General features: G+C 36.2%; 1 protein-coding gene across 1 annotated transcript in view; it reads left to right on the top strand.

Moving 5' to 3' along the window:
- Nucleotides 1-11,330: 11,330 nt before the first annotated feature.
- Nucleotides 11,331-27,975, top strand: part of LOC127122082 (probable aquaporin NIP-type) — a 65,087-nt gene continuing 48,442 nt past the window's right edge. Inside the window, exon 1 of the mRNA XM_051052489.1 lies at nucleotides 11,331-11,583. Within this exon, the coding sequence (XP_050908446.1) occupies nucleotides 11,331-11,583 (253 nt within the window). The remainder of the gene's footprint in view (nucleotides 11,584-27,975) is intronic.

The raw sequence follows: 27,975 nt of genomic DNA, 5'->3' as shown, positions 1-27,975 counted from the left end.
CCAAGGTCATAACTTTCTCAATTTTTATGCGATGAAATATTTCCAAGTTGCACAATCAAATTCAAGATGTCTACTTCAACTGTTATGTTTGAAGTGAGAGCTGATTCAACTTTTATTAGCATGTGATATGAGGTTACATTATAGGTCACTTTTGACCTATATCATTGATCAACTGATTTTTCCAAACTACAAAAATGAATAACTCTATCAGTTAAAATCCAAATGACATGAAATTGGTGACCATTTTGAATGTATTTGAGAGAGCTATAACTTTTATTAAGACACTTTTCTCATTTGAAGCTCACATAAAAAGTTAAGCAAGGTGGAATATTGAGACATATGGCTTGACATAAAAAAAATTCAATATGTTAAAATTTCCAAACTTCCACTTCAAAATTATTCAAGTTCCAAGCTCAAATGGAAAAGTGTTTAACATGAAAGTTGTTCCTCTTGATTTAACCTTTCCAAAAAGCTCAAATTCAACCATTTTGGACAAGAAATGAATAGGCTGCGCATGGCTTGAACATGGTATCATCATTTGGCAAGGTTGAACTTCAAACATCCATGCACAATTGCCTAGCATTCCATCATGACTTCAGCATTGCTTACACTCAATTATGGATCAGATAGAGTGAGTTCATGGGCATGCACATGCCCATGCACTCATGCATCACACATTGCTAATTTTGGAAGTTCATTTCAAGTATGCAAATATCAACTGAATTGGCTATAAATAGAGCTCCATATGCTCAGAATTTCACACCTATTCGCGCCAGCTTTGATCCCAAACCTCTAACCCTCACATTCCAAAGGATAATCCTGAGAATTTCACTTGAAATTGAGTTTGAATTCTCACCGTTTTGAGATTCAAAACTCCAGGGATACAAGACCTTTTGAGCATTCAATTCTTCTTCTGCAAGCATTTGGAGTGAGATCAAGCACGAGCCAAGGCAAGAATAGTTGAATCCAGACCTACATTGAAGGTATTTTCCATAAATTTTAATCTCTTTGATTCTCTCTCAATCTTGCTCAATTCTCTTGATTCCTTGGTTGTCTGAAGTCCTACCAATGTAGGCAAGAAGATTGAGTTGCTTTGAGGCCAAATCGAAGCAACTCAGTTCATGTACCTCAAATTTCAACTCCATGTATCTCTCAATATACTTGGAGTTAGGATAAATTGAGGTCAGATTCGTGCTCAGTGCCATTTTTACTTTGAAATCATGTCCTTCTTTTTAATTTTGGTGATGGTTATGACTGAACCAGTCCGGCGAGGCTCGCCTGAGAAGAAGACCGGAGCTATAGCTCCGGTGGTGAGTTGGCGTGTTCAGAGCCACATGATCCTTTTGAAATAAAATATTCTCGTACGTTGGTTTGAATTACCTTTCCTGGGCACGCTGACTCAGGCGTATCGTGGATTGCGCGCTTGTGACCACTTGATCTGCCACCTCAATTAATGAGGGAGATCAAGTGGTCCATGTTTTTCTGATCATTTAATTTTCATTTTAATCCTTTTATTTTCATTAATTCATATTAATTTTAATATTGATCCAAAAAAATATGAGAGTTTCACCAAAAAAATTCAAATAATTTCCTCTTTCATATTCTGAATTAAAATTATTTTTTGGATTATTATTAATATTTTTCATGATTTTATTGATTTTTCACTTGTTTTTAATTGTTTAAAAATACTTTTGAATGTCCAAAAATTATGAAATTTTTTCTCCAAGATCCTCTGACCTTGTTTGACCTATGATAAATCTCATGGCCACTTCTTTGGTGTTTTGATGAGGTTTTAGGAATTGGACAAACCATATTTAATTCAAATGCCTTATTTTAATATTTTTAATTTGATTAAATGCCAAATAAATTTGTTGACCAATTGTGATGACTTGTTTGTGTTTGACTTTTGTTGTTGGGCCTTGGTCAAGGTTGATTTGACTTTGTCAAATTAATATCATTGGATTTAGGGGATTGATGGAATGTACATTCCATCTCCCAAAATGAATGGATGATATTAATTTGGTAAAAGTCCTCCTTTGACCAATTTGAGTTTTGATCCATTCCCCTCCCATTTCATCTTATTCCCCTTCTTCATTCATTCATTCCATTTGGCCTATGATATCTCAAAATCCTAAGGCTAGTTGATTGAAAAATTAACATGAGTATGGATGAGATTAGGCCACACCTTTTGCATATTCTTTTTTGTGTGTGGTATGTTTCATGAGCATAGTCTATTTACTATGTCTCTAACATGCATTAACACCAAAATTCTATTGCATGGCCTCAAATAGTTGTGACTTCTACGTAAGTCCAATTACGATTGCTTAACATAGCGCTAAATTTGTGACACAAAAGGCATAAGCATTCTAGTTAGTGAGATTATAAGTCTCCCCTCTTTCATGGTATTGTGTGGAAACTTGGCCTTTTTTCCTTCCTTTGGAAGATGTCTTGGTTCAAGGATCCATGCTTGTGATAAGTGGGTTGAGTGTTCTCCAAAGAATGTCTTAAAATGAAAAGAAAAAGCAAAACAATATTAACTTCTAACCTATTAACTACTAACATTTAAATTCAAGCCATTTACCTTAATTCCATTTACTTTTAGCATTTTATTTCATTTACCATTGTTCATATCATTCTAATTATTTATGTTAATGCAATTTTCAATTTGTCCATTTGGACCATATTGTGTGATATATTTTGTTTGTGTATACTTTTCTTGTTTGTGTGGTCTTTGACCATTAATGTACATAATAAAAAACAAAAACCCTAAAAAACTTTTGTGTGGACCGTTGGCTTGATCTTGGACAAATGGACTTAGAATCTAGGCAACCTTCCTATGCTAAAGGACTTGGTCAATGCCAACTTACTAAGAAACCAAGTGCTTGCAATTTGAAACTTCACCTGATACATCATTCAATATCTCTCTAAGTTCATCTGCAACATAATCATTGTGAAACTGTTATTTTGAACCCGTGACTTGTGGAATTCATCTGTTACATGGGCTACTTTGAGGAAGATCAGGGAATGGATAAGCTTGGATGTGGCCATCTTTATTTGATGCCATGCTCTTCAAGATAATATAATTGTGCATCTGTGTGTTGCTTGATTCTAAAAGTCCAAGGGATTATTGATCTTGACAATGACTTGATCCATCCCTTGACCTTTGTTTGTGTTTGCCTTGTGTATGATCCATTGTTTGTGACTGTTGCATTCATGCATTCATGCACATCATAACATTCATCACCAAAATAAATTTCAAGGAACTAAGGTCTGATTTGAAAATATTTTCAGACCATGGATTATGGACGAAGGAACATTAAGAAATACAGCTTTAGATGTCCTGATTTGAAAGAGTTAAGGAAGTTATCATCCTTTGTATTAGATCTCGTGGACTTCAAGCAATGTCATGGGAAGCTTTTATCTGTGTTATCTGCTGATGTAGTTGAAGGGCTTCTAAGTGTTTTGGTTCAATTTTATGATCCTCTCCACCGTTGCTTCACTTTTCTTGCTTATCAGCTTATGCATACGTTAGAGGAGTATGCCCATCTCTTGGGAATACCTGTTTCTAACAAAGTGCCTTTTAGTGGATTGGAGGAGACTCCCAGATCTCAAACCATAGTTGAAGCTCTTCATTTGAAGAAATCCGAGATTCAGACTCATTGGGTGAAGAAAGGAGGGATGTTTGGGTTGACTTTTGAGTTCCTCATTGGAAAAGTTATTGTCTTTGCTCAAGCTGGTAGTATGGATTCCTTTGAAGCCATATCGGTTTTGCTCATCTATGGTTTGGCTTTATTTCCTAATGTAAGACCCCTTATTCATTGGGTTTGCATTGGGAAAGATCTCCAAGCACATTTGTTTGTATCATACTTTTTATTTTATCATATTTACTAACCAAAATACCAAAAATATGTCTTTGTATACACTAACTCTATTGTAGGTAGGGCATGTGCTAACCTTTGATCTATCAAGCTCACATCTAGGGTTTAAGACCCTCAGTGTAAGGAGGTCAATCAAGAATTGGTTTACTATGGCTCTAAGCATCATATATGAATCCCCATGATCTTCAAATGTTATTTTGATCAAGAATTCATCAAGAGTTTGTAGTTGGTTTGCCTTGGAAACCCTAATTCATTTGGGTATCTTGTGTAACTTCTTCAACAAGCTTCTTCACCAATTGATCAAATATTTTAAGGGATACTTAAAATTCCATCATATTATGCATATATGATCCTCCATGAGTCCCAAAAGTCAAGAAAATGGCAAGATAGCAAGTTGGTTCATGGTGGTTGACTAGAGGACTTCATTTAATCAAAACTGGGGTTCCCTAGACCTTATCTCCTACAAGTGTTATCATATGAAAATGCTCCAAGAGCAAAGTGACTCTAAATGACATTAAAAACAACTTTAATGTTTAGGTCTAGAGCTATTTTTGCTTGGAAAGTCATTTTTTATGGTGAAAGATTATATGTCATTTTGTCTAAACCCTAATTTGGAGGTCAACTTCCCAAGGACATAACTTGCTCAATTTTTATGATATGAAATATTTAAAAGTTGCACAATCAAATTAAATATTTCTACTTCAACTTTTATGTTTGTAGGAGATAAAATTCAACTTTTATGTGCATGTGATATGAGGATACATTATAGGTCATTTTGGACCAATGCCATTGAACAAGTGATTTTCCCCAACTTCAAAAATGCATAACTCCATCATATTAAATCCAAATGAGGTGAAATTTGTGACCATTTTGAATGAATTTAAGAGATCTATAAATATTATGAAGTAATGTTTCTCATTTGAAACTCACATGAAAAGTTATCCAAGGTGGAAGAAGTGAACATATGGCTTGACACTTAGAATTTTTTTTGACATGTTTGATTTTCCCAAGCTTCAAATGAAAAAGTGTTCAACATGAAAGTTGTTCCTCTTGATCTAAACTTTCCAAAAAGTCCAATTTCATCCCATTTGGACAAGATATGAATGACCTACGCATGGCTTGAACATTGGATCATCATTTGGCATAAGTGAACTTGAACCTTCCATACACAAATGCATAGCTTTCCAACATGACTTCCGCATTATTTGTACTCAATAATGGACCATAAGGAGTGATTACATGGGCCTATCACACGACCATGCATCCATGCAATGTACATTGCTATTTTTGGAGCTTTGATTTCAAGTGTGCATTTAGCAATCATATGGCTATAAATAGAACCCCTTGCCATCAGAATTGAAAACTCGACGCGCCAGCTTTGATTCCCAACCTTCAAACCCTATCATTTCAAAGGATAACCTTGATAATTTCCATTAGAAATTGAGTTTGAATCTCATTGTTTTGAGATTCAAAACTCCAAGAGTCATGTGCCTTTTGATCATTCAATTTCACTCCATCAATTGTCCAGAGCAAGATCAATAGCAAGCAAGAGAAAGATCAATTGAATACAGACCTGCTTTTTAATTTTGGTGATGGTTGTGAGTGAACCAGTCCGGTGAAGCTCACCAGAGCTTTGCTTCGACGATCTGCTGGCGCTCATCTGAACCACATGATCCATTTGAAATGATTTAATCTTGTGCCTTGGTTTTGCATACCATCCATACAGCGCTTTGACTTGACTCCACCATGGAATGCACGCTAGTAGCCACTTGATCTGCCACCTCAATTAATGAGGGAGACCATGTGGTCCACGTTTTTTCCTATTTTCTTATTTTCATTTTATTTGGTTTATTTTCATTAATTCATATTAATTTTAATATTGATCCAGAAAGTATGAGAGTTTCACCCAAAAAATTTAAATAAACTCCTCTTTCATTTTCTGAATTAAAATTATTTTTTGGATCATTATTAATATTTTTTATGATTTAACTTTTTTTGTGATTATTTTTAATTGTTTAAAAATAGTTTTAAGTTTCCAAAATTAATAAAAAAAATCTCCAAGGTCCTTTGACCTTGTTTGACCTATGATAAATCTCATGGCGATTTATTTGGTGTTTTGATGAGGTTTTAGAATTTTGACCAACCATAATTTAATTTAATGGATTATTTAATTGATTTTAATTGTTTAAATGAAAATAAATTATGTTGAGCTTTTGATATTGACTTGTTGAGTTTGACTAGTGTTGTTGAGTCTTTGTCAAGGTTGATTTGACTTTGTTGAGTTAAAATCATTGGATTTAGGGGATTGATGAAATGTACATTTCATCTCCCAAAATGAATGAATGAGTTTAATTTGATAAAAGTCCTCCTTTGACCAATTTGTGTTGATTCCATTTCCCCTCCCTCTTCATCTCAATCCCATTCTCTTCTCATTCATTTCATGGACCTATGATGTCTTTATATCCTAAGGCTAGTTGATTACAAAATCAACATAAGTGTGGATGAGATTAGGTCCACCCATTTTGCATATTCTTTTTATGTTTGGTATGTTTTAGGAGTATCGTTCATAATACCATATCTCTAACATGCATTAACACTAAAATTTCTATTGCCCAACCTCAAATAGTTGTGACTTCTACATAAGTCCAATTACGATTGCTTAACATAGCGCTAAATTGTTGACACAAAAGGCATAGAATTCTAGTAAGTGGGATTGTAAGTCTCCCCTCTTTCATGATATTGTTTGGAAACTTGGCCCTTTTTTCCTTCCTTTGGAAGATGTATTGGTTCAAGGATCTGTGCTTGTGAATAGTGGGTAGAGTATTCTCCAAAGAATTACTTAAACAAAACAAAAGTAAAAGCAATATTAACTTCTAATTAACTAACAACTAACATTTAATTTCAAACCATTTACTTTCATGCACTTTAATCTTTGAGTCTTTATTCATTTTCCATTATTCATACCATTTAACTTGTTTACTTTATTTCCATTTTCACTTTGCTCATTTGAGCCTTATCCTGTGATTATATTGTGATTGTCTATATTTGTTTGTGTTTGTGGTCTTTTGACCTTAATGTACATAATGACAACAAAAAACCTTAAAAGATATTTTGTGTGGACTATTGGATTGATCTGAGACATTGGACTTTGAATTAGGCAACACTCCTTATGCAAAAGAACTTGGTCAATACCAACTTTCATGAAACCAAGTGCTTGTGATTTGAAACTTCATCTGAAACAAGTATTGTGATCCCATCTAAGTTCATCTGCTACATGGTCCTATTGAAGTTGTTACTTTGAACTTGTGCCTAGTGCTTATCTTTGAATTCATCTGATACATGGAAGATTATGAAGGAGATCATGAAGTTTCTAAGCTTGGATGTGGCTATCTTTATTTTATGTCTTGCTCTTCATCTTTCTATTTGTGTATTGATATTGCTTTATTCTAAAGTCCAAGGGAAATTTGGGTTTCTATATGACATTCTTGTCTATTAGATTATAGCCCATTGGTCAGATCTTTTCAACTCTTAACTTTTAATTTTTTGCTTAGGATTAGTCTCTTCATCTTTTCCCCACTTCTTTAATTTCAAATCTCTCCTCTCTTTAAAAGTCTTCTTTGTTTGTGATTTCTAAACTTACACCATATTGCAAATTAGAAACTTTGGCCTTATGCCACTGAATTTTTAAACTCTTTTCTTAATCAAATTTGTAAATGAACTTAACTATACTTGACTTAAAATTTCAAAAGACAAAAAGAACCAAAACTCATTCAAACCTTTTTAGGCCTTTGGTGCCTTTGTTAAAACTTAAATTTTTGTTAAAAGCAATGCATCCACTTTGAAATTGTTACCACGAACTACGAGGTTTTGATACCTCATTTTATGTTGGTACGTAGGCACAAGTCCGAAGGTCTTGTCAAACACAAAAATATAATTAATGAATTATTTTCTCATCCCCACACTCTATTTATTGCAATCATAATTTTATACCAAAACACATATGCATACAAAAAAGGGCTCCTTAGGAATACCTAGGACACTTTGGGTGCTAACACCTTCCCTCTGTGTAACTAACCCCCTTTCCTGTAATCTCTGGCATTTTATTAGTTTTGATTTGAAAACTTCTTATTTTTGGGTTTTGTTCGTACTTTTCCCTTTTCCCTTGGAAACAATAAAAGCGCGGTGGCGACTCTGGTTTTATTGACGTCTAGCTTATCCATAGCTTGATGGTCATGAATTTACCGCTACACCTAACATTGACGGTTTTGTTGATGTTAACGCCATTAGAATTTTCTTGATTGGGAATCCTATTCCTACTCTGCTGGATGATATGTTTTTCTCTGTGCATTTAAGGAATTCTAAAGGTGGTGGGACTATTGTGTGATGTGTTCCTCTTCTATACAAGTGGTTTATTTCGCACTTGCCTCAGACGCCTTCTTTCTTGGAGAGCAAGTAATGTCTATGGTGATCTCAGAGACTTATGTCCCTCACTAATGATGACATTGTTTGGTATGATTCTGCATTGAGTAGTGTGGATATTATTGATAGTTGTGGTGAGTTCTCTAATGTGCCTCTCATTGGTACACAAGGAGGAATCAACTATAACCCTGCTTTGGCTCGTCGTCAACTTGGGTTCCCCTTGAGAGATAAACCTAATAACACTCAATTAGAAGGTCTTTTCTCTCAAGAGGGTAAAGATCCCCAACATTTGAAGCAGAAGATGATTCATACTTGGCATAATGTGCATAGGAAAGGAAGATCCGAGCTTAGTCTGTGTAACTGTGTATCTTTAGAAGCTTACACTATTTGGGTGAAGAAGAGAGCTTTGGAGTTGAAGATGTCGTATGCCTATGAAAGACCTATATATTTGGTTGTGGCTGAGCCATCAACTCTCCCTAACCAAGATGTAGACGAGTTGGAAGACGCACTCACTAAGATGAAGCAAGAGAGAGATATGTGGGAAGAGTGGTTCCATGCTTTGAGCCGAAAGCATGAGGAGTTGCAGCTTAAGTCGAAAGACAAGGATGCACTTATTGAACTTCTTGAACACCAAGCAGTGAAGAGACACAGAGAGCCAGAGGGTCCATCTTCCTCTAGTATGCCTCAACCTTCCGGTGCTTGGAAGAAGATTATTGATCAGCTTGTCCTTGAAAAGGCTCAGATGAAGACATCTTTTAAGTCCGAGATTTGACGCATCCGAAGGAAGTACGTGTCCGCAGCTAGATCATCTGATACCGTTGCTAGGGGATCCTTAGGATGATTAGTTTCCTTTTCTCTTGTATTTGTATTTTGGTATCTGAAATTGTACTCAGTGTAATCCTTCCAATTTTTATGAATAAAAAGAGATTTTTATGGTGAATCAAATTGTTACTATTATTTAATATTTTCAAATAGAACTTCATTCGTTCCTTGAAACTAAACAAACAAAAACATTGCATTTCATGCATCATTTGCATAGCAGGTTTTCTTCTGCCAGATGTCTTAACGGTTATTCTTCTGTGCTTCAGCAAAGTTGACTCATCGATACAACACTCATGCTAGTTAACCCAAGATCATGGAACATTTGGAGCAAGAGAATAAAGAGCTGAAGGATGAAATTACACGGTTGACTTCCATGATGGAGTATGTTCTTGCCACGCAGAGCCAATCTTCACCAACTCATGCAACTCCTCCCCAGAGGACTGTCATTTCTTACGTAGCTACCTCTATTGCTCACATTGTTTCCAGCCAATCCGGTCCTTCCATTCCAACTGGATTCCCTTGGGGAATGCCACCTAACTTTATGCCTGAAGGGTTTGCGCCCACCTTTGCCTCTATATCGACATCTAGCCCGGTCATGTCTGTGCCACCTCCAGTTGTTCATACTTTGCCTCATTTTGAGGATACTATCTACCATTCTGAGCCATCTGACGGCCTAGATGTATATGAGAAGATGGACAAAATGAAAGATCAGTTCCTTGAGCTGCGAAATGAGTTGAAGACGTTACGAGGAAAAGACCTGTTTGGTAAACGTGCTGCTGAACTTTGCCTAGTGTCGAATGTGAAGATCCCAATGAAGTTCAAAGTCCCGAACTTTGAAAAGTATAAGGGAAATACTTGTCCACTAATCCACCTTGTTATGTATGCCAGAAAGATATCAACTCAAACTGATAATGATCAGTTGCTGATTCACTACTTCCAAGACAATTTGACTGGTGTTGCTCTAAGATGGTATATGGGGTTGGACAGTACAAGTGTTTGTACTTTCAACGATTTGGGTGAATATTTTGTTAAGTAGTAGAAATAAAACATTGATATGGTGCCTGATAGAGACCAGTTGAGGTCTATGTCTCAAAAGGATAAGGAGACATTTACAGAGTATGCTTAGAGATGGAGGGAACTTGCTGCCCAGATTAATCCTCCATTGGAAGAGAAAGAGATGATGAAGATTTTCCTAGAGACCCTGAGTTTGTTTTACTACAAATGTATGATTGCCAGTGCCCCTAGTGACTTTACCGAAATGGTGAATATGGGGATGATGTTAGAAGAAGGAGTCCGCGAAGGACGTCTGTCTAGGGAAGAGGTGTCGTCTAGTAAGAAGTACGGTGGTAGTTTCTCCAAGTAAGAGGAAGGGGAAGTCAATCAGTATTTGTAGGGAGGAAGAGGAGGCCTCATGTCATAAAGATTTCTCAACCTCGTCAGCATCAACATCAAGTTTCATCTGTAATTCATGTGTTTTCCAACAATTCCAATCAAACTGTTCTGATTCAACAACAATAATGTCCACAACAAAGAACCAACTACAACAACAACAATAATCAACAACAAAATTCTGAAGAACCTTATTCAACCCAGAAATCCACCTCAAATTTTCGAGCCACTTGCGTGGTGGTTCAAACATGAACTTCGTTGCGCCTTTCACCAGGGAGACCCTGGCCACGACATTGAGAACTGCTAACCGTTGAAGTATGAAGTACAAAAGATTTTGAAGAGTGGGATGGTGTCCTTTGAGGACCGTGAGCCTAATGTAAAAGCTAATATGTTGCCTGCTCATGGTAATGCTTTAGTCAACATGGTGGACGGATGTCTAAGGAATTTCCAAGTATTCGATGTACGACGTATCCGTAGGTTATTGGTGGAAATACATAGGACCTTGTGTATGATCAGTGACTGTGACCACGACCATGATGGTTGTGCAATCTGTAGCGTGAACCCCTGTGGGTGTATGATTGTCAAGAGAGATATCCAGAGGTTAATGGATGAGAATGTAATCTAGATTCAACAGTTGAGGGATATAGTTGTGTTAATGTGATTGTTCATGTGTTTAAGACCCCTGAGCGGGTAGTATTCCAATTTGATAGCAGCAACAACAACAACAACATCAACAGATCGATATCATCGTTGGTCATACGGTTAGCGGGCCACATCCCGTACGCCTCTGATAAAGTTGTTCCTTATCAATATAAGTCCACAATGGTGGAAAATGGTCAAGAGGTTCCTTTACCTGTAGCAGACTTTGTGGTGAACATAGTTGATATTGCGAAGGTGACCCATATTGGTCGTGTTTTCGGTCCAGTCTCTCCAAAAGAGGTGCAAGATGTTTCAATCCGTAAGAAGGTGGAGATTCCAGTAGTGAATTTGGTTAGTGCTCTAGTGTGTCAGTCTGGTAAATCCATAAAACTGAAGACTAATGATGATGATGAAGTTTTAAGGCTAATAAAGAGGAGTGAGTTCAATCTAGTGAAGTAGTTGCTTTAAACCCCGTCAAAGATTTCGATGTTGTATCTATTGATGAATTCTAAAGCATATAGGGAGGCATTGTAGAAAGTGCTTGAGCAAGCTTATGTTGAGAACGATGTAACAATGGATCAGTTTGACCACATAGTTGCCAATATTACTTCTTGTGATAATTTGAGTTTTTGTGATGAGGAACTTCCTGAGGAAGGCAGAAATCACAATTTGGCGCTACACATTTCTATGAACCGCAAGGAGGACGCACTATCCAACGTATTGGTCGATAATGGTTCGCCTTTTAATGTGCTCTCGAAGTCAACTCTGTCCAGACTTTCCTATCAAGGCGCCTCAATGAGGTACAGTGGCGTGATTGTTAAAGGTTTGATGGTTCTCACAAAACTATCATTGGTGAAGTGGACCTGCCAGTCAAGATAGGTCCGAGTGATTTCCAAATTACTTTCCAAGTAATGGATATCCACCCGGCCTATAGTTGTTTATTAGGGAGGCCATGGATTCATGAAGCAGGAGCTGTGACATCTACTCTACACCAGAAGCTTAAATTTGCGAAGAACGGCAAGCTTGTCGTTATTAGTGGAGAGAATGAACTTCTAGTGAGCCATTTGTCATCCTTTTCTCATGTTGAAGCTGAGGAGGAGGTTGGAACTCCGTTCCAAGCCTTGTCTATTGTTGAAGTGAAGAAAAATGGGGCACCCATGTCTTCTTTGAAGGATGCTCAAAAAGCTATTGAGACTGGCAGCACCGATCAATGGGGTCATGTGATAGAAATTGTTGAGAACAAGAATAGGGCCGAATTGGGATTTCAACTAGGGTCATTTAACATCAAAGCTGAAGATGTTCAATCGAGTTTCCGCAGTGGAGGGTTCATTCATGGTAATGAACAACACTCAGCTGTTGTGATCGAGGATGGTGATGATGAGGACGAAGCTTGCTCCAACTTTGTGATGCATGGCTAGACTTGCAATAATTGGGTTGATGTTGATGTTCCTATTGTTGTTCACCGCTCTAAGTAAATTTTTTTCATTTTTTAAGAAAAAGCCTTCTCCTATGCCTAAGGGAGAAGTGAACATTGTTAGGCATTTCAATTATCATCAATGAAATACAATTTTATTCATCCACATCTATGATGTTTTATTTTTACTTTTTGCCTTTCTGAAAATGTTAATCACAAAAAACGTAAAATAAATAATAATTGTCCCTCTGCATAATATTTGATCACAATTCAGTTCTCTAAAATCAAAATATCAAATTATTCTGCATGTTGGTTCTCAAACCCATTGAATCCAATGATCCTACTCCCTCTCCAAACTTTGATTTCCCTGTGTTTGAGGTTGAGGAAGAGACTGATGATGAAGTATCTGATGAATTATCTCGTTTACTTGAGCATGAAGGAAAAGCCATTCAGCCGTTTGAAGAGAAGATTGAACTGGTCAACTTGGGTTCCGAAGATGATGTGAAGGAAGTCAAGATTGAACTGGTCAAGATTGGGTTCCAAAGATAATAATTATTCCGAAGGGTTGATTGATCTTCTTCGAGAATATTCAGATGTGTTTGCTTGGTCCTATCAAGACATGCCTAGGTTGGATTCTGAGATCGTGGAGCAAAGATTACCATTGAAGCCAGAATGCCCTCCAGTCAAGAAGAAGTTTATAAGGACTCGTCCTGATATGGAAGTAAAGATCAAAGAAGAAGTGCAGAAGCAGATTGAAGTTGGTTTTCTTGTTACCTCCTAGTATCCGTAGTGGGTGGCCAACATTGTGCATGTTCCTAAGAAGGATGGAAAAGTATGCATGTGCGTCGATTATAGAGATTTGAACAAAGCCGGTCCAAAAGATGATTTTCCTCTACCACACATTGATATGTTGGTAGACAATACAGCTAAGTTCAAAGTATTTTCATTTATGGACGGATTTTCCGGTTATAACCAAATCAAAATGGCACCTAAAGATATGGAGAAAACCACGTTCATTACACCCTTGGGAACAATTTGTTATAGAGTGATGCCTTTTGGTTTAAAGAATGTTGGTGCAACTTACCAAAGAGCTATGACCACTCTTTTTCACGACATGATGCACAAAGAGGTCGAGGTTTACGTCGATGATATGATTGCCAAATCAAGTGATGAAGAAGAACATGTTAAGCATTTGTTGAAGTTATTCCAGCGTTTTAGGAAGTACAAACTCCGCTTTAATCCCAATAAGTGTACATTTGGTGTTAGTTATGGTAAGTTGTTGGGATTTATTGTCAGTGATAAGGGTATCGAAGTTGATCCTGCCAAGGTCAAAGCAATAAAAGAGATGCATGCGTCCAAAACTGAGAAGCAAGTTAGAGGTTTTCTCGGCTGCTTGAACTATATCTCAAGATTCATATCGCATATGACTACTATATGCACACCTATATTCAAGCTTCTTCAGAAAGATCAGTCTTGTGATTGGACCGAGGATTTACAAAAATCTTTTGATAGTATCAAAGAGTATCGGCTTGAGCCTCTGATTCTGTCTCCGCCTGTTGAAGGAAGACCGTTGATCATGTATTTGATTGTGCTTGAAGAGAGTATGGGTCGTGTTTTTGGTCAGCAAGATGAATCTGGGAAGAAAGAATACGCAATTTACTACCTCAATAAGAAATTCACCGACTGTGAGACTCGGTATTCTATGCTTGAAAAGACTTGTTGTGCATTGGCTTGGGCCGCTAAGCGTCTGCGCCAGTATATCTTGAATCATACTACTTGGTTGATATCTAAAATGGATCCAATCAAGTATATCTTTGAAAATACTGCTTTAACTGGGAGGATTTCCCGTTGGCAGATGTTGTTATATGAGTATGATATTGAATACCGATCTCAAAAAGCGATTAAAGGTAGTGTCTTGGCTGACCACTTGGCTCACCAATCGATTGAAGACTACCAGTCAGTGCAGTATGATTTTCCTGATGAAGTATTTTGTACTTTAAGATGAAAGACTATGATAAACCATTGCTTGAAGAAGGGCCAGAACCTGGTTCCCATTGGGGCATGGTATTTGATGGAGCTGTTAATCAGTATGGTAATGGCATTGGGGCAGTGATTATTACTCCTCAAGGCACTCATTTTCCACTTACAACTAGATTGACTTTCAAGTGTATGAACAACATGGTTGAGTATGAAGCTTGCATCATGGGGCTTTAAGAGGCTATTGATCTCAGAATCAAGCATCTGGACGTTTATGGAGATTCGGTTTTGGTTGTGAATCATATCAAAGGTGAATGGGATACGAATCAACCTAGTTTGATACCATATAGAGACTATGCGAGGAGAATTTCAACTTTCTTTACAAAGGTTGAGTTTCATCATATCCCTCGAGATGAAAACCGGATGGCAGATGCTCTTGCAATGTTGGCTTTAATGATTGTAGTGAACTTTTGGAACGAGGTTCCCAATTTGACTGTGATGCATCTTGATAGGCCAGCTCATGTGTTTGTTGTTGAAGAAGTTAAAAATGAGAAACCATGGTATTTTGATATTAAGAGTTTCCTCCAAAGTCAGATTTACCCGCCTGGGGCATCTTTAAAAGATAAGAAGACTTTGAGGAGATTAGCTGGCAACTTCTATCTGAATGGTAATGTGCTTTACAAGAGAAACTTCGATATGGTCTTGCTCAGATGCGTGAATAGACACGAAGCAGACTTACTGATGACTGAAGTCCATGAAGGTTCCTTTGGTACTCATTCTAATGGACATGCTATGGCGAAGAAGATGTTGAGGGCAAGTTACTATTGGATAACAATGGAATCTGACTGTTGCAAGTTTGTGAAGAAATGCCATAAGTGTCAAATCTATGCAAATAAAATTCATGTTCCTCTGACACTATTGAATGTCATTTCCTCTCCATGGCCCTTCTCCATGTGGGGAATTGATATGATTGGCATGATTGAGCCTAAAGCGTCAAATGGACATCATTTCATTTTAGTGTCTATTGACTACTTCACAAAATGGGTTGAAGCGGCATCATATGCGAATGTAACCAAGCAAGTTATTGTGAGGTATATCAAGAATCAAATTATATGTCATTATGGTGTTCCAAGTAAGATATTTACTGATAATGGATCTAACTTGAATAATAATATGGTGGAAGCTCTTTTTAAAGACTTCAAGATTGCACACCATAATTCTTCTCCTTACAGACCTAAGATGAATGGGGTTGTTGAAGTTGTGAACAAGAACATCAAGAAGATTATTCAGAAGATGGTTGTAACCTACAAAGATTGGCATGAGATGCTCCCATTTGCTCTGCATGGGTATCGTACATTCGTCTGCACTTCAACAGGGGCAACCCCTTTCTCACTTGTTTATGGCATGGAAATTATGCTCCCCGTAGAGGTTGAGATCCCATCATTGTGTGTCTTGATGGAAGACAAGTTGACAAAAGTTGAATGGTGCCAGACCAGATATGACCAGCTGAACTTGATTAAAGAGAAGAGATTAACTACCATGTGTCATGGTCAGTTATATCAGCAAAGAATGAAGAAGGCATTTGATAAGAAGGTTAGGCCTCGTGTGTTCAGAGAAGGTGACCCTGTGCTCAAGAAGATTCTATCTTTCAAACCTGATGTCAGGGGCAAATGGGCTCCTAATTGTGAAGGCCCATATGTTGTTAAGAGAGCCTTCTCAGGCGGTGCTCTAGGTCTTACAACTACGGATGGTGAAGAGTTCACTCGTCTTGTTAATGTCAATGCAGCCAAGAAATACTTCGCCTAAAAAGAAAAGAACAACTCACTAAGTTGAAAACCCGAAAGGGTGGCTTAGGCAAAAATGAGTGTCTCGGTGGATTGAAAATCTGAAAGGGCGATCCAGGAAAAAGTTAGAGACATAAAACAGAAAATTCATCCCGATAGATTGAGTACCCCACCTTGGGGAAATCTATGCAAAAATAGGGATTATGACAAGTAACTGCAGTCGGTTGATGCCCTAGTCATGAGAGCAGTGTTGAGCAAGTCAGTCGGTTCTGATTCGTCATTTTCAACCGAAGCCAAGAGCGCAGCAGATACTGAAGTTGGTAGGAGGAGAGTAGTGGTCATTGTATTCAATGTAGCCCTTTCCCGTGTAAATTACCATTTTCAACTATTTGTAAAGTTCTACGTTGTCTTCTCATTTACAGACTACCATTATATTAAATAAAGTTGAGCTTTTGTCCATTTGTTTCTACTCTTATTTATTTTTCAGATAAATTAAATTAAATTTTATGATGATAAATTGAATAATAAAAATCATTTTTTCTTAAAATATGAAAGCAATTACTTTAAAAAGCAATCAATTCTAGTAAGGAATATCAACAACAATTTGAGAACATGTAAGTCCTAAAGTGCGAAGCATTGATGGTCTTCGCCAAGCAGTTGATTTGATAACCTATTCCTCCCCAACAATAAGCAGGTATACTCAGCGGAGTCTGTGGATCACCTCTATAGTTGAGTTGTAGGCTCACATCCTCAACAGTTTTCCTGGGGGCCGTATATAGCCTTATCTCTTGTGGTCCCCAGTGGAGTTCATTTCTGATTCCCAACAGTGTTTATTTGGAGCAGTGTTTGATGTGGTCCCCTGTGAGGTTATCTCCCATTTGATATGGCGTTGACCTAAAATTCCCCGCAAAATGGACAATTCGGATCCTCGAAAAAAAATTCTTTCTCTCTCCCCAACCAAGGTGGAGACATTCAAGGCCAGATGACGTGTATCCATACCCTAGCACGTTTCTCCAGTTGGTGTTGCCATCTTGTCGAGATTAGCCGAGTGTTGTAGCGATGATTCAAATCTGTGACATTTGTATCTGTTACAATAGTTTTGTCAGCATAATCATCAAACATATGCATATTCAGGCATAAATTACAGCATCAGATATTCCATTTTGCATTTGTTATTGCATTTATCCTGATTCCCTGTTACGATGATATTATTTCCCCATACAGGTTTGGTGCGTCTATCCTCCTTCAATTGAAGAGCGTCAGCCCCTTAGGCAGAAAGAATTTAACCTTTATATTTCCCCACTGAGTTATTTCCTCGTGGATGATTATTATTTCAGTTTTCTCCCCAATTAATTATCTGGATGGAACCACTCCCCTTGAGATACACCCTCATTGGGTTGAGCCCTTGCCTGACCGTTTCTTTATAACTCTTACCTATATAGATATCTTTGGTCCCTTGAGAGTCTATTACCCAGTAACTGGTAATATTATTCTCAATTGTTGAGTATTTTACTATTGCCCAATACCCGGTAAAAGTAACCCACTTCTTTTGTTATCCCGAGCGGATTCGTTTTCACGTGTCCCCAAGCAGTCTATCCTTGATATGTTCATCCTAACCGATGACGGATATTCTCCCTTTGTGGTTTTCTACCCAGTAAAAAGGTAGTTGCAATCCCTATTTATTTCCCGAGAGAGTTAATCCTTGATATGTTCATCCTAACTGGTGGTGGGTTTTCTCCTCTTTGCGGTCTTCTGCCCAATAACCGGTAGTTGTAAATCCTGCTTCCCCCTTGCTGAGTTTATCCTTGATATGTTCATCCTAACCGGTGACGGATATTCTTTTTTTGGTATTCAATCCAGTAACCGATAGATATAATGTCTACTTTCTCTGGCAGTTTATCCTTGATATGTTTACCCTAACCAGTAACGGATATTCTTCCCAATTCCCCAGGTGGTTTATCCTTGATATGTCCATCCTAACCGATGACGGATATTCTTCCTCGGAGTCTATCCTTGATATGTTCACTTTAACCAGTGACGGATATTCTCTCTTTTTGGTCTTCTGCCCAGTAACTGGTAGTTATAAATCCTATTTGATATTTTCCCCATTAGGTTGTTCTTACCCGGTGACCGGTAACAAATACACCTCCTTTTCCTCAGCGGGTCATCCTTGATATGTTTACCCTAACCGGTAACGGATGTCCCTCTGTCAGAATACATTATCTTCCTACCCAGTAACCGGTAATACATAATGTACTTCTGGTACTCCTGTGTTGAAGTTTATTCTTCCCAGGTTGAGTTTGGTATGAGTATTTCAGTTTTGTTCTGATTTACCCATTTCCCCTGCAGACTTTCTCTTTATCCCCAACCGAGTCTTTCCATTGATTTATTTTCATAGAATTCACTCTTGTGTCTCCATCAGTTTCAAGTCGTAGCATGGCCTACACATAGCTTTTATCCCCCAGAGTCTCTATCACCCCAGTGAGTTTTCCTTATGGAATGCATTATGCTCTTGTGGACTTTCAGTCTCTCCAAATTCTTTTCCTTTGCGGCAATATATTCCCCGTAAAGATCATTTTAACATTTCATATCATATGCATCATGAGGTCTCTTAGGGACCAAAATTTGTTTCTATATGTTTTTATTTAAGTCCATTCTACTGAGTAGATATGAATATTTTAACCTTCACATCCTCATTCAGAATGTACTTAAATAAGGGCAGCTGTAAGACCCCAATTTTGATCCTAAGATCCTTCATGCTATCTCATCATATGCATTGGCTTTGGGATCACACCTTGGCATCCTCCTTACCCCTCATTCATTAGGTTTTCTTTGGGAGAGATCACCAAGCACATTTGATTGTATCATGCTTTGTTTTTCATTAATTACTAACCAAAATACCAAAAATATGTCAATGTATAGTTTAACTCTTTTGTAGGAAGTGTGTGCTCACTAATGCTCCATCAAACTCATATCTTGGGTTTGAGACCCTCAATGCAAGGAGACGAATCAAGAAATGGTTCACAATGTGTCTATACATCATATATGGATCCCCATGGTCTTCAAATATCATTTTGATCAATAATTCTTCAAGAGTTTGAAGCTTGTTTGCCTTAGAAGCCCTAATTCATCTGGGTATCTTGTGTGACTTCCTCAACAAGTTTCTTCAGCATGTGGTCAATTATTTCAAGGTATACTTCATATTACATCATATTACACATATATGATCCTCCATGAGTCCCAACGATCAAGATAATGTCAAGCTAGCAAGATGGTTCATGGTGGTTGACAAGAGGAAGTCAACTGGTCAAAACTGGGGTTCCCCAGACCATATCTCCTACAATTTTTGTCATATGAAAATGATTTCAAGATAAACGTTACTCATAATGACATTACAAACAACTTTCATGTTTAAGTCAAGATCTATTTTTTCTTGGAAAGTCATTTTTAATGGTGAAAGATTATAGGTCATTTTGTCTAAACCCTAGTTATGAGGTCAACTTCCCAAGATCATAACTTGCTCAATTTTTAAGAGATTAAAGCCATTCAAATTACATGATCAAATTCAATATGTCCTTTTCAACTTTTAAGTTTGTAGGAAGTTCAAATTCAACTTGCAAATGCATGTGCCAAGAGGAAACATTATAGGTCATTTTGGGTCATTACCATTGAACAAGTGATTTTCCTCAACTTCTAAAATGCATAACTCCTTCATGCCAAATCCAACTGAGGTCATATTTGTTACCAAATTGAATAGGTTTGAATGAGCTACAACTTTTATTGAGGAAAGTGTTTCCATTTGAAGTCCATAACAAAAGTTATTCAAGGTGGAAGAAGTGAACATATGACTTGGTACTTAGAAAATTTTCAAATATGTTTGATTTTCCAAACTTACACCTTAATATTCATCATGATCCAAGATTCAAATTGAAAAGTGTTCAACATTAAAGTTGTTCCTCTTGATCTCACCTTTCCAAAAATTCCAAGATCATCTCATTTGGATTAATATTGAAGGACTTGCGCATGGGTGCAATATATGGTACCATTTGGAAAGTTCTCATGTTCAAATTCATTTCAACATTGCAGGGCTTAATGCATTGCTTTCAGCATGACTTGTGCACGATTTTGGACCTTTTCCAATCATTCTTTAGGCTTTGTACACTCCCATGCAAGCTCATGATGCAAGGCTACTAATTTTGGATTTTTAAATGGAAGTGTGTGAAAAGCATGTGATAACCCTATAAATACAAGAGCAATGTGATCAGACCTTCATCAACACCTTGCCCAAGCTTTTCCAGAAGAATCCAAAATTAGTAGAGCTTGAACTTCATCTTCTATTTGGAAGTTCAAACTTCAAGAATTCATTGCCTTTTTCATCTCAATTGATTACTACAAGCAAGAGGAAGAGGAATCAAGAAAATCCAGATCAAGATCAAGTGAATTTGAAGCAACTCGAAGGTGAAATTTTAAAAACTTCATCTCTTCGATTCTTTCTCATTTCTCCATGATTCTTTGTGATTGTTGGTTTGCTGAAGTCCTACCAATGTAGGAAACAAGATTGAGTTGCTTTGAGGTCAAATCGAAGCAACTCAGATCATGAACCTCAAATTTCAAATCCATGTATCTTTCAATATACTTGGAATTGGAAGAAATGGAGGTCATATTCGTGCTCCTGAGCATTTTTTCTTCAAATTAGTGTATTCATTTTTCATTTTTATGAAGTTTTGGTTGGACCAGTCCGGTGGTCCTCACCGAAGAAGATGATCGGAGCTAGGGCTTCGGTGGTGTGTTGGAGTGACATGAGCCATCTGATCTTGGTCCAACGTTTTAATCTGAGTCATTCTTCCTGATTACCACGCGTGTATACGCGTTGACTGCAGAACATGATGAAAGTGCGCGCTTGGCCATCAGATCTGCCACCTCAATTAATGAGGGAGATCTGATGGCCCTTATTTTTTTGAATTTCTTTTTATTTTCTGATTTTTCATTTAATCCATTTATTTTGTTTAATTCATATTAATTTCATTTTTAGTCCAAAAAATATGGGACTTTCACCAAAAATATTTAAATATTTTTCGATTTCATTTTCTAAATTAAAATTATTTTTTGGATTAACTTTGATATTTTTCATGAAATAATTGTTTTTGTGCAAAATTTTAATTATTTAAAAATAATTCTGACTTTTCAAAAATTATGAACTTTTTTGCCTAAGGTCCTTTGACCTTGTTTGACATTGGATAAATCTCTTAGCTATTTATTTGGTGTTTTGAAGAGGTTTTAGGTTTTGGCCAATTTAAATTGAATTCTAATGCATTTTTAATTTGATTTTTATTTGATTAATTGTGTAAAAATTATGTTGAGCTATTGTTATGGTCTTGTGATATTTAACTATTTGTTTGGACCTTGGTCAAAGTTTGATTTGACTTTTGTTGGATTAAAATCATTGGATTTAGGGGATTGGTGAAATATACATTTCATCTCCCAAAATGAATGGATGTTAATTTGATAAAACTCCTCCCATGACCAATTTTTGTTTCTCTCATTCCCCTTCCCTTTCATCTTCATCCTTATTCTTTCCCATTCCTTTCATTGACCAATGAAATCTCAATATCCTAAGGCTAATTAGTTCATGAATGACTTTGTGTCAGATGAACCTATACAAGTATGAATGAGATAGGTCCATCCCTTTTGATCTTTTCTTCTAGTGTGTGGTATGTTTTAGGAGTTTGGTTCATTATACCAAATCTCTAACATGCATTAACACCTAAATTTTTATTTCTCGGCCTCAAATAGTTGTGACTTCTACATAAGTCCAATTATGATTGCTTAACATAGAGCTAAATTTTGACCCTAAAGGCATATCATTTCAGTAAGTGGGATTGTAAGTATCCTATCTTTCATGGTATTGTATGGAAACTTGGCCCTTTTTCCTTCCTATGGAAGATGTCTTGGTTCAAGGATCCATGCTTGTGAATAGATGATTGTGTGTTCTCCAAAGAATGACTTAATAAATTAAAAATAAACTCCACTAACATCTAATTAACTTTGACTAACACTAACTATTGTTAATATTGCTTTACTTTTAAGTTATTTACTTTATGCAAATTTAATTTCTAGTCATTTATCATTCATTGTCATTTTCATTTCATTAAACTTGTTTATGTTTATGCCATTTTCACTTTGCTCATTTGAGCCATATATTGTGATTGTATATATTTGTTTGTGTAGTTTGTTTGTGTTTGTGGTCTTAGGACCTTAAAATACTTAATAAACAACAAAAACCTAAAAAATGTTTGTGTGGACTGTTGAGCTTGATCTAAACTTTTGGACTTAGGATTAGGCAACATTCCCTATGAAAAAGGACTTGGCCAATGCCAACATTTTGAGACCAAGTTATTGTGATTTGAGCTTTCATCTGATGAAAGTATTGGGATTTATTTGAACTTATCTTCTACATGGTCTTGATGCAACTGCTATTTTGATCTTGTGTCTGATGCATTATTCTAAGTTAATCAAGGAGTATTTCATCTGATACATGAGAAGATAAAAGAAGATTGTTAGCTATGGATTTGGTTGCTTGGATATGGCCATATTTATTTGATTCCTTGATCTTAATGATGTTTGATATTGCTAATTGCTTGTGGATAATTGCTTGATTCAAAGTCCAAAGAGAAAATGGGTTTTCTATATGACATTCTTATCTGTTGGATTGCATCCCATTGGTCAGATCTTTTCAACCCTTAACTTTTAAATTTATGCTTAGGATTAGTCTCTTCATCTTCTCCCACTTCTTAAATTTCAAAATCTCTCCCCCTTTTCAAAATCTTTCTTTGCTTGTGATTTCAAACTTAAACATATTTCAAATTAGAAACTTTGGCCTTATGCCATTGAATTTTTTAAACTTTTTCTTAAATCAAATTTGTAAATAAACCTAATCATATTGACTTAAAATTTCAGAAGTCAAAAATAACTAACACTCATTCAAACTTTTGGGCCCTTTGTGCCTCTTTACATTTAAACTTTTGTTAAAAGCATTTCACCAACATTGAAATTGTTACCACGAACACGAGGTTTTCATCTCTCATTTTTATGTTGGTACGTAGGCACAAGTCTGAAGGTCTTGTCAAACACAAAAATATAATTAATAAATTCTTTTCTCATCCCCACATTCTATTTTTTCTCAAACATCATTTTATATCAAATACACATACACACATAAAAAAAGGGCTCCCTATGAGTACCTAGGACACTATACATGGTAACATCTTCCCTCTGTGTAACCAACCCCCTTACCTGTAATCTCTGGCATTTTATTAGTTTTGATTTGAAAATTTCTTATCTTTGGGTTTTGTTCGTACTTTTCCCTTTTTCTTTGAAAAAAATAAAAGCGTGGTGGCGACTCTGGTTTTGTTGACGTTAAGCTTATCCAAAAAGGAAGTAAATCATGCCTTGACAAAAAGCAGCATGTTAACAACAACTACCCACAATAATTCAAAAAATTATCAACAACAACAGTAATGTGTTCCCTAACAGATCCAGCTTCCTTGGCTATGTTCAACCATAACTCCACCATATCAGTAACCTCTTTTGTAACCAGAGTCGCCACCACGTTTTTATTGTTTCCAAAGGAAAAGGAAAAAGTACAAACAAAACCTAAAGATAAGAAGTTTTCAAATTAAAACTAATAAAATGTCAGAGATTACAGATAAGGGGGTTGGTTACACAGAGGGAAGGTGTTAGCACCCAAAGTGTCCTAGGTACTCCTAGGGAGCCCTTTTTTATGTGTGCATATGTGTTTGGTATAAAAGATGCTTGAGAAAAAATAGAGTGTGGGGATGAGAAAAGAATTCATTGATTATATTTTGTGTTTGACAAGACCTTCGGACTTGTGCCTATGTACCAACATAAAAATGAGGAATCAAAACCTCGTAGTTCGTGGTAAGAATTTCAAAGTTGGTGAATTGATTTTAACAAAAATTTAATTGAGAAGGGCACAAAGGGCCAACGATTTGAATGAAGTTGTTAGTTCTTTTTGTATTTTGAAATTTTAAGTCAATATGATTAGATTTATTTACAAGCTTGATTTAAGAAAGAGTTTAAAAATTCATTGGCATAAGGCCAAAGTTTCTAATTTAAATAATGTCTAAGTTTGAAGTCACAAGCAAAGAAAGTTTTTGAAAGGGGGGAGATTTTGAAATTTAAGAAGTAGGAGGAGATGAAGAGGCTATCCTAAGCGTAAAATTAAAAGTTAAGAGTTGAAAAGATCTGACCAATGCGATGCAATCCAACAGACAAGAATGTATAGAAAACCCACTTACCCTTTGGACTTTGAATCAACAAATAAGCAATAAGCAATTAGCAAATATCCAAGCATCATGAAGATTAAGGCATCAAATAAAGATAGCCACATCCAAGCAAGCAATTCCCATAGCTAGAAGTCTTCTTTATCTTCCCAGGTATCAGATGAATTATTCCTTAATCAACTCAGAAGAAAGCATCAGAGACAAGATCAAAATAACAATTAAGCACCAAGACAAAGTAGCAAATAAATTCAAACAAATCCCAAAACTTGCATCAGCTAAAGGCTTAGTCCATAATAGCTTGATCTCAAACTGTTGGCATTGGCCAAGTCCTTTTTGCATAGGGATTGTTGCCTAATCCTAAGTCCAAAAGTTCATATCAAGATCAACAGTCCACCAAATATTTTTTAGGGTTTTTATTGTTTATTAAGTGTTTTAAAGTCCTAAGACCACAAATAAAATCAAAACGCACAAACAAATATATACAATCACAGGATATGGCTCAAATGAGCAAAGTAAAAATGACATAAACATAAACAAGTTAAATGAAATGTAAATGGTAATGAATGATAAATGACTGAAAGTTAAATTGCATAAAGTAAATGACTTGAAAGTAAAACAATATTAACAAGAGTTAGTCAAATTCTAGTCAAAGGTTAATGGTGTTTTTATTTTTAATTGATTAAGTCATTCTTTGGAGAATACTCAACCCTTCATTCACAAGTGTGGATCCTTGAACCAAGACATTTTCCATGAGAAGGGCTCCAACTTAGATAATTCACAAGTATGCCACTAGCTCCCATGAAAGGAAAAAAGGTCAAGTCTCTAGACAATGTCATGAAGAAGAGGAGACTTACAATCCCACTTACTATAATGATATGCCTTGAGGGTCAAATTTAGCTCTATGTTAAGCAATCGTAATTGGACTTATGTAGAAGTCACAACTATCTGAGGTTGGGCAATAAAAATTTAGGTGTTAATGCTTGTTAGAGATTTGGTATGAAGAACCAAACTCCTAAAACATACCACACACTAAAAGAAAAGATCAAGAGGGATGGACATATCTCATCCATACTTGTATTGGTTCATCTGACACAAGGTCTTTGATGAACCAATTAGCCTTAGGATATTTGAGATTTCATTGGCCAATGAAAGGAATGGGAGAGAATAGGGATGAAGATGAAGGGGGAGGGGAATGAGAGAAACACAAATTGGTCATGGGAGGAATTCTATCAAATTAAAATCATTAATTCATTTTAGGAGATGAAATGTACATTTCATCAATCCCCTAAATCCAATGATTTTAATCCAAGAAAAGGCAAATCAACTTTAACCAAGGCCCAAACAAATAGTCAAACATCACAAGACCATAAAAATGGCTCAACATAATTTTCACACATTTAATCAATTAAAAATCAAATTCAAAATCCATAAAAATACAATTTAATTTGGTCAAAACCTAAAATCTCTTCAAAACACCAATTGAATGTCCAAGAGATTTATCCTAGGTCAAACAAGGTCAAAGGATGTTAGAAAAAAATTCATGATTTTTTAAAAGTCAGAAGTATTTTTAAACAATTAAAAATATGCACAAAAACATTTAATTCATGAAAAATATCAAAATTAATCCAAAAAATAATTTTAATTTAAAAAGTGAAAGAGAAAAATATTTAAAGATTTTTGACGAAAGTCCCATATTTTTTGGATTAAAAATGAAATTAATATGAATTAAACAAAACAAAAGGATTAAACATAAAATCAGAAAATAAAAAGGAATTCAAAAAAACAAGGGCCATCATATCTCCCTCATTAATTGAGGTGGCAGATCTGATGGCCACGCGTTAAGGTGTATGATGCGCTCAAGTCAACCGCGTGGCATACGTGGTAATCATAACAGGTGGCTAAGATTAAAATGTGAGATCATGATCCAATGGTTTTGGACATGTCAACACATCACCGGAGCCCTAGCTCCGGTCTTCTTCTCCAGTGGACCTCACCAGACTGGTCCACCACCAACCACTATGGAAATAAAAAACAAGGACATGGATTTAAATAAAAAATGCTTAGGAACTCGAATCTGGCCTCAATTTTCTCCAATTCCAAGTATATCAAGAGATACAGAGATTTGAATTTTGAGGATCATGAACTGAGTTACTTCGATTTAACCTCAAAGCAACTCAATATTGTTGCCTACATTGGTAGGACTTCAGCCAACCAAAAATCACAAAGAATAGTGAAGAATTCATAGAGAATCGAAGAGATGAAAATTTTGAAAAATTGCCTTCGAATGAGCTTCAACCTTGCTTGATGTTGCTTCCAATTATCCTTGGCTTGGCTTTAGAAGCTTGCAGGAGAGGAATTGAGGCAAGGAAAAGCTTGGACTCTTGGAGTTTCGATCTCAAAACAGAATGAGATTTGAAGCTCGATTTTCAAATGAAAACCTTCAAGATTATCCTTTAATGGTGAGGGTTTAGATTGCAGGTTCAAAGCTTGGGCATGAGGTCCTCCATTATGAGCCATGAGGGTTGTATTTATAGCCAATGCAATTCATTTTCACACACTTCCAAAATTTGCCAAACTTAGCAATTTGCATTGCTTGCGTGGGTGTGTGATAGGCCCATCAAATGATGTATTCAGGTCCAAAATTGCTTGTGTACAATGCTGAAATCATGTCATGTGGCCATGCATTTGATATTAGAAAGTGAAGGTGAAATTTATCCAAATGGACCTTTGAGAAGAACCCATGTGTAAGTCCTTCATTCTTTGGACAAATGAGATGATCTTGGAATTTTCTAGAAAGTTGAGATCAAGTGGAATAACTTTAATGTTGAACAATTTTCCATTTGAAGCATGGATCATGATGAATTTTGAGGTGTAAGTTTGGAGAATCAAACATATTTGAAAATTTTCTAAGTACCAAGTCAAATGTTCACTTCTTCCATCTTGAATAATTTTTTCTATGGACTTCAAATGGAAAAAGTTCCTTCATCAAAGTTGTATCTACTTCAAACCTATTCAATTTGGTCACAAATGTGACCTTATTTGGATTTTGCATGAAGGAGTTATGCATTTTAGAAGTTGAGGAAAATCACTTGTTCAAAGGTAATGGCCCAAAATAACCTATAATGTTTCCTCTTGGGACATGCATTTTCAATTTGAATTTTAAATTCTTACAAACATAAAATTTGAAAAGGACATCTTTAATTTGATCATGGAACTTGAATGGCTTTCATATCATAAAAATTGAGGAAGTTATGGTCCTTGGAAGTTGACATCCCAACAAGGGTTCAAACAAAATGACCTATAATCTTTCACCATAAAAAATGACTTTACAAGAAAAACTAGCTCTTGAC

This window comes from Lathyrus oleraceus, chromosome 2, assembly GCF_024323335.1.
Source record: "Lathyrus oleraceus cultivar Zhongwan6 chromosome 2, CAAS_Psat_ZW6_1.0, whole genome shotgun sequence".
Taxonomy (NCBI): Eukaryota; Viridiplantae; Streptophyta; class Magnoliopsida; order Fabales; family Fabaceae; genus Lathyrus; species Lathyrus oleraceus.
The sequence above is the reverse complement of the archived record's forward strand: the minus strand, read 5'-3'. Positions and strand labels throughout refer to the sequence as shown.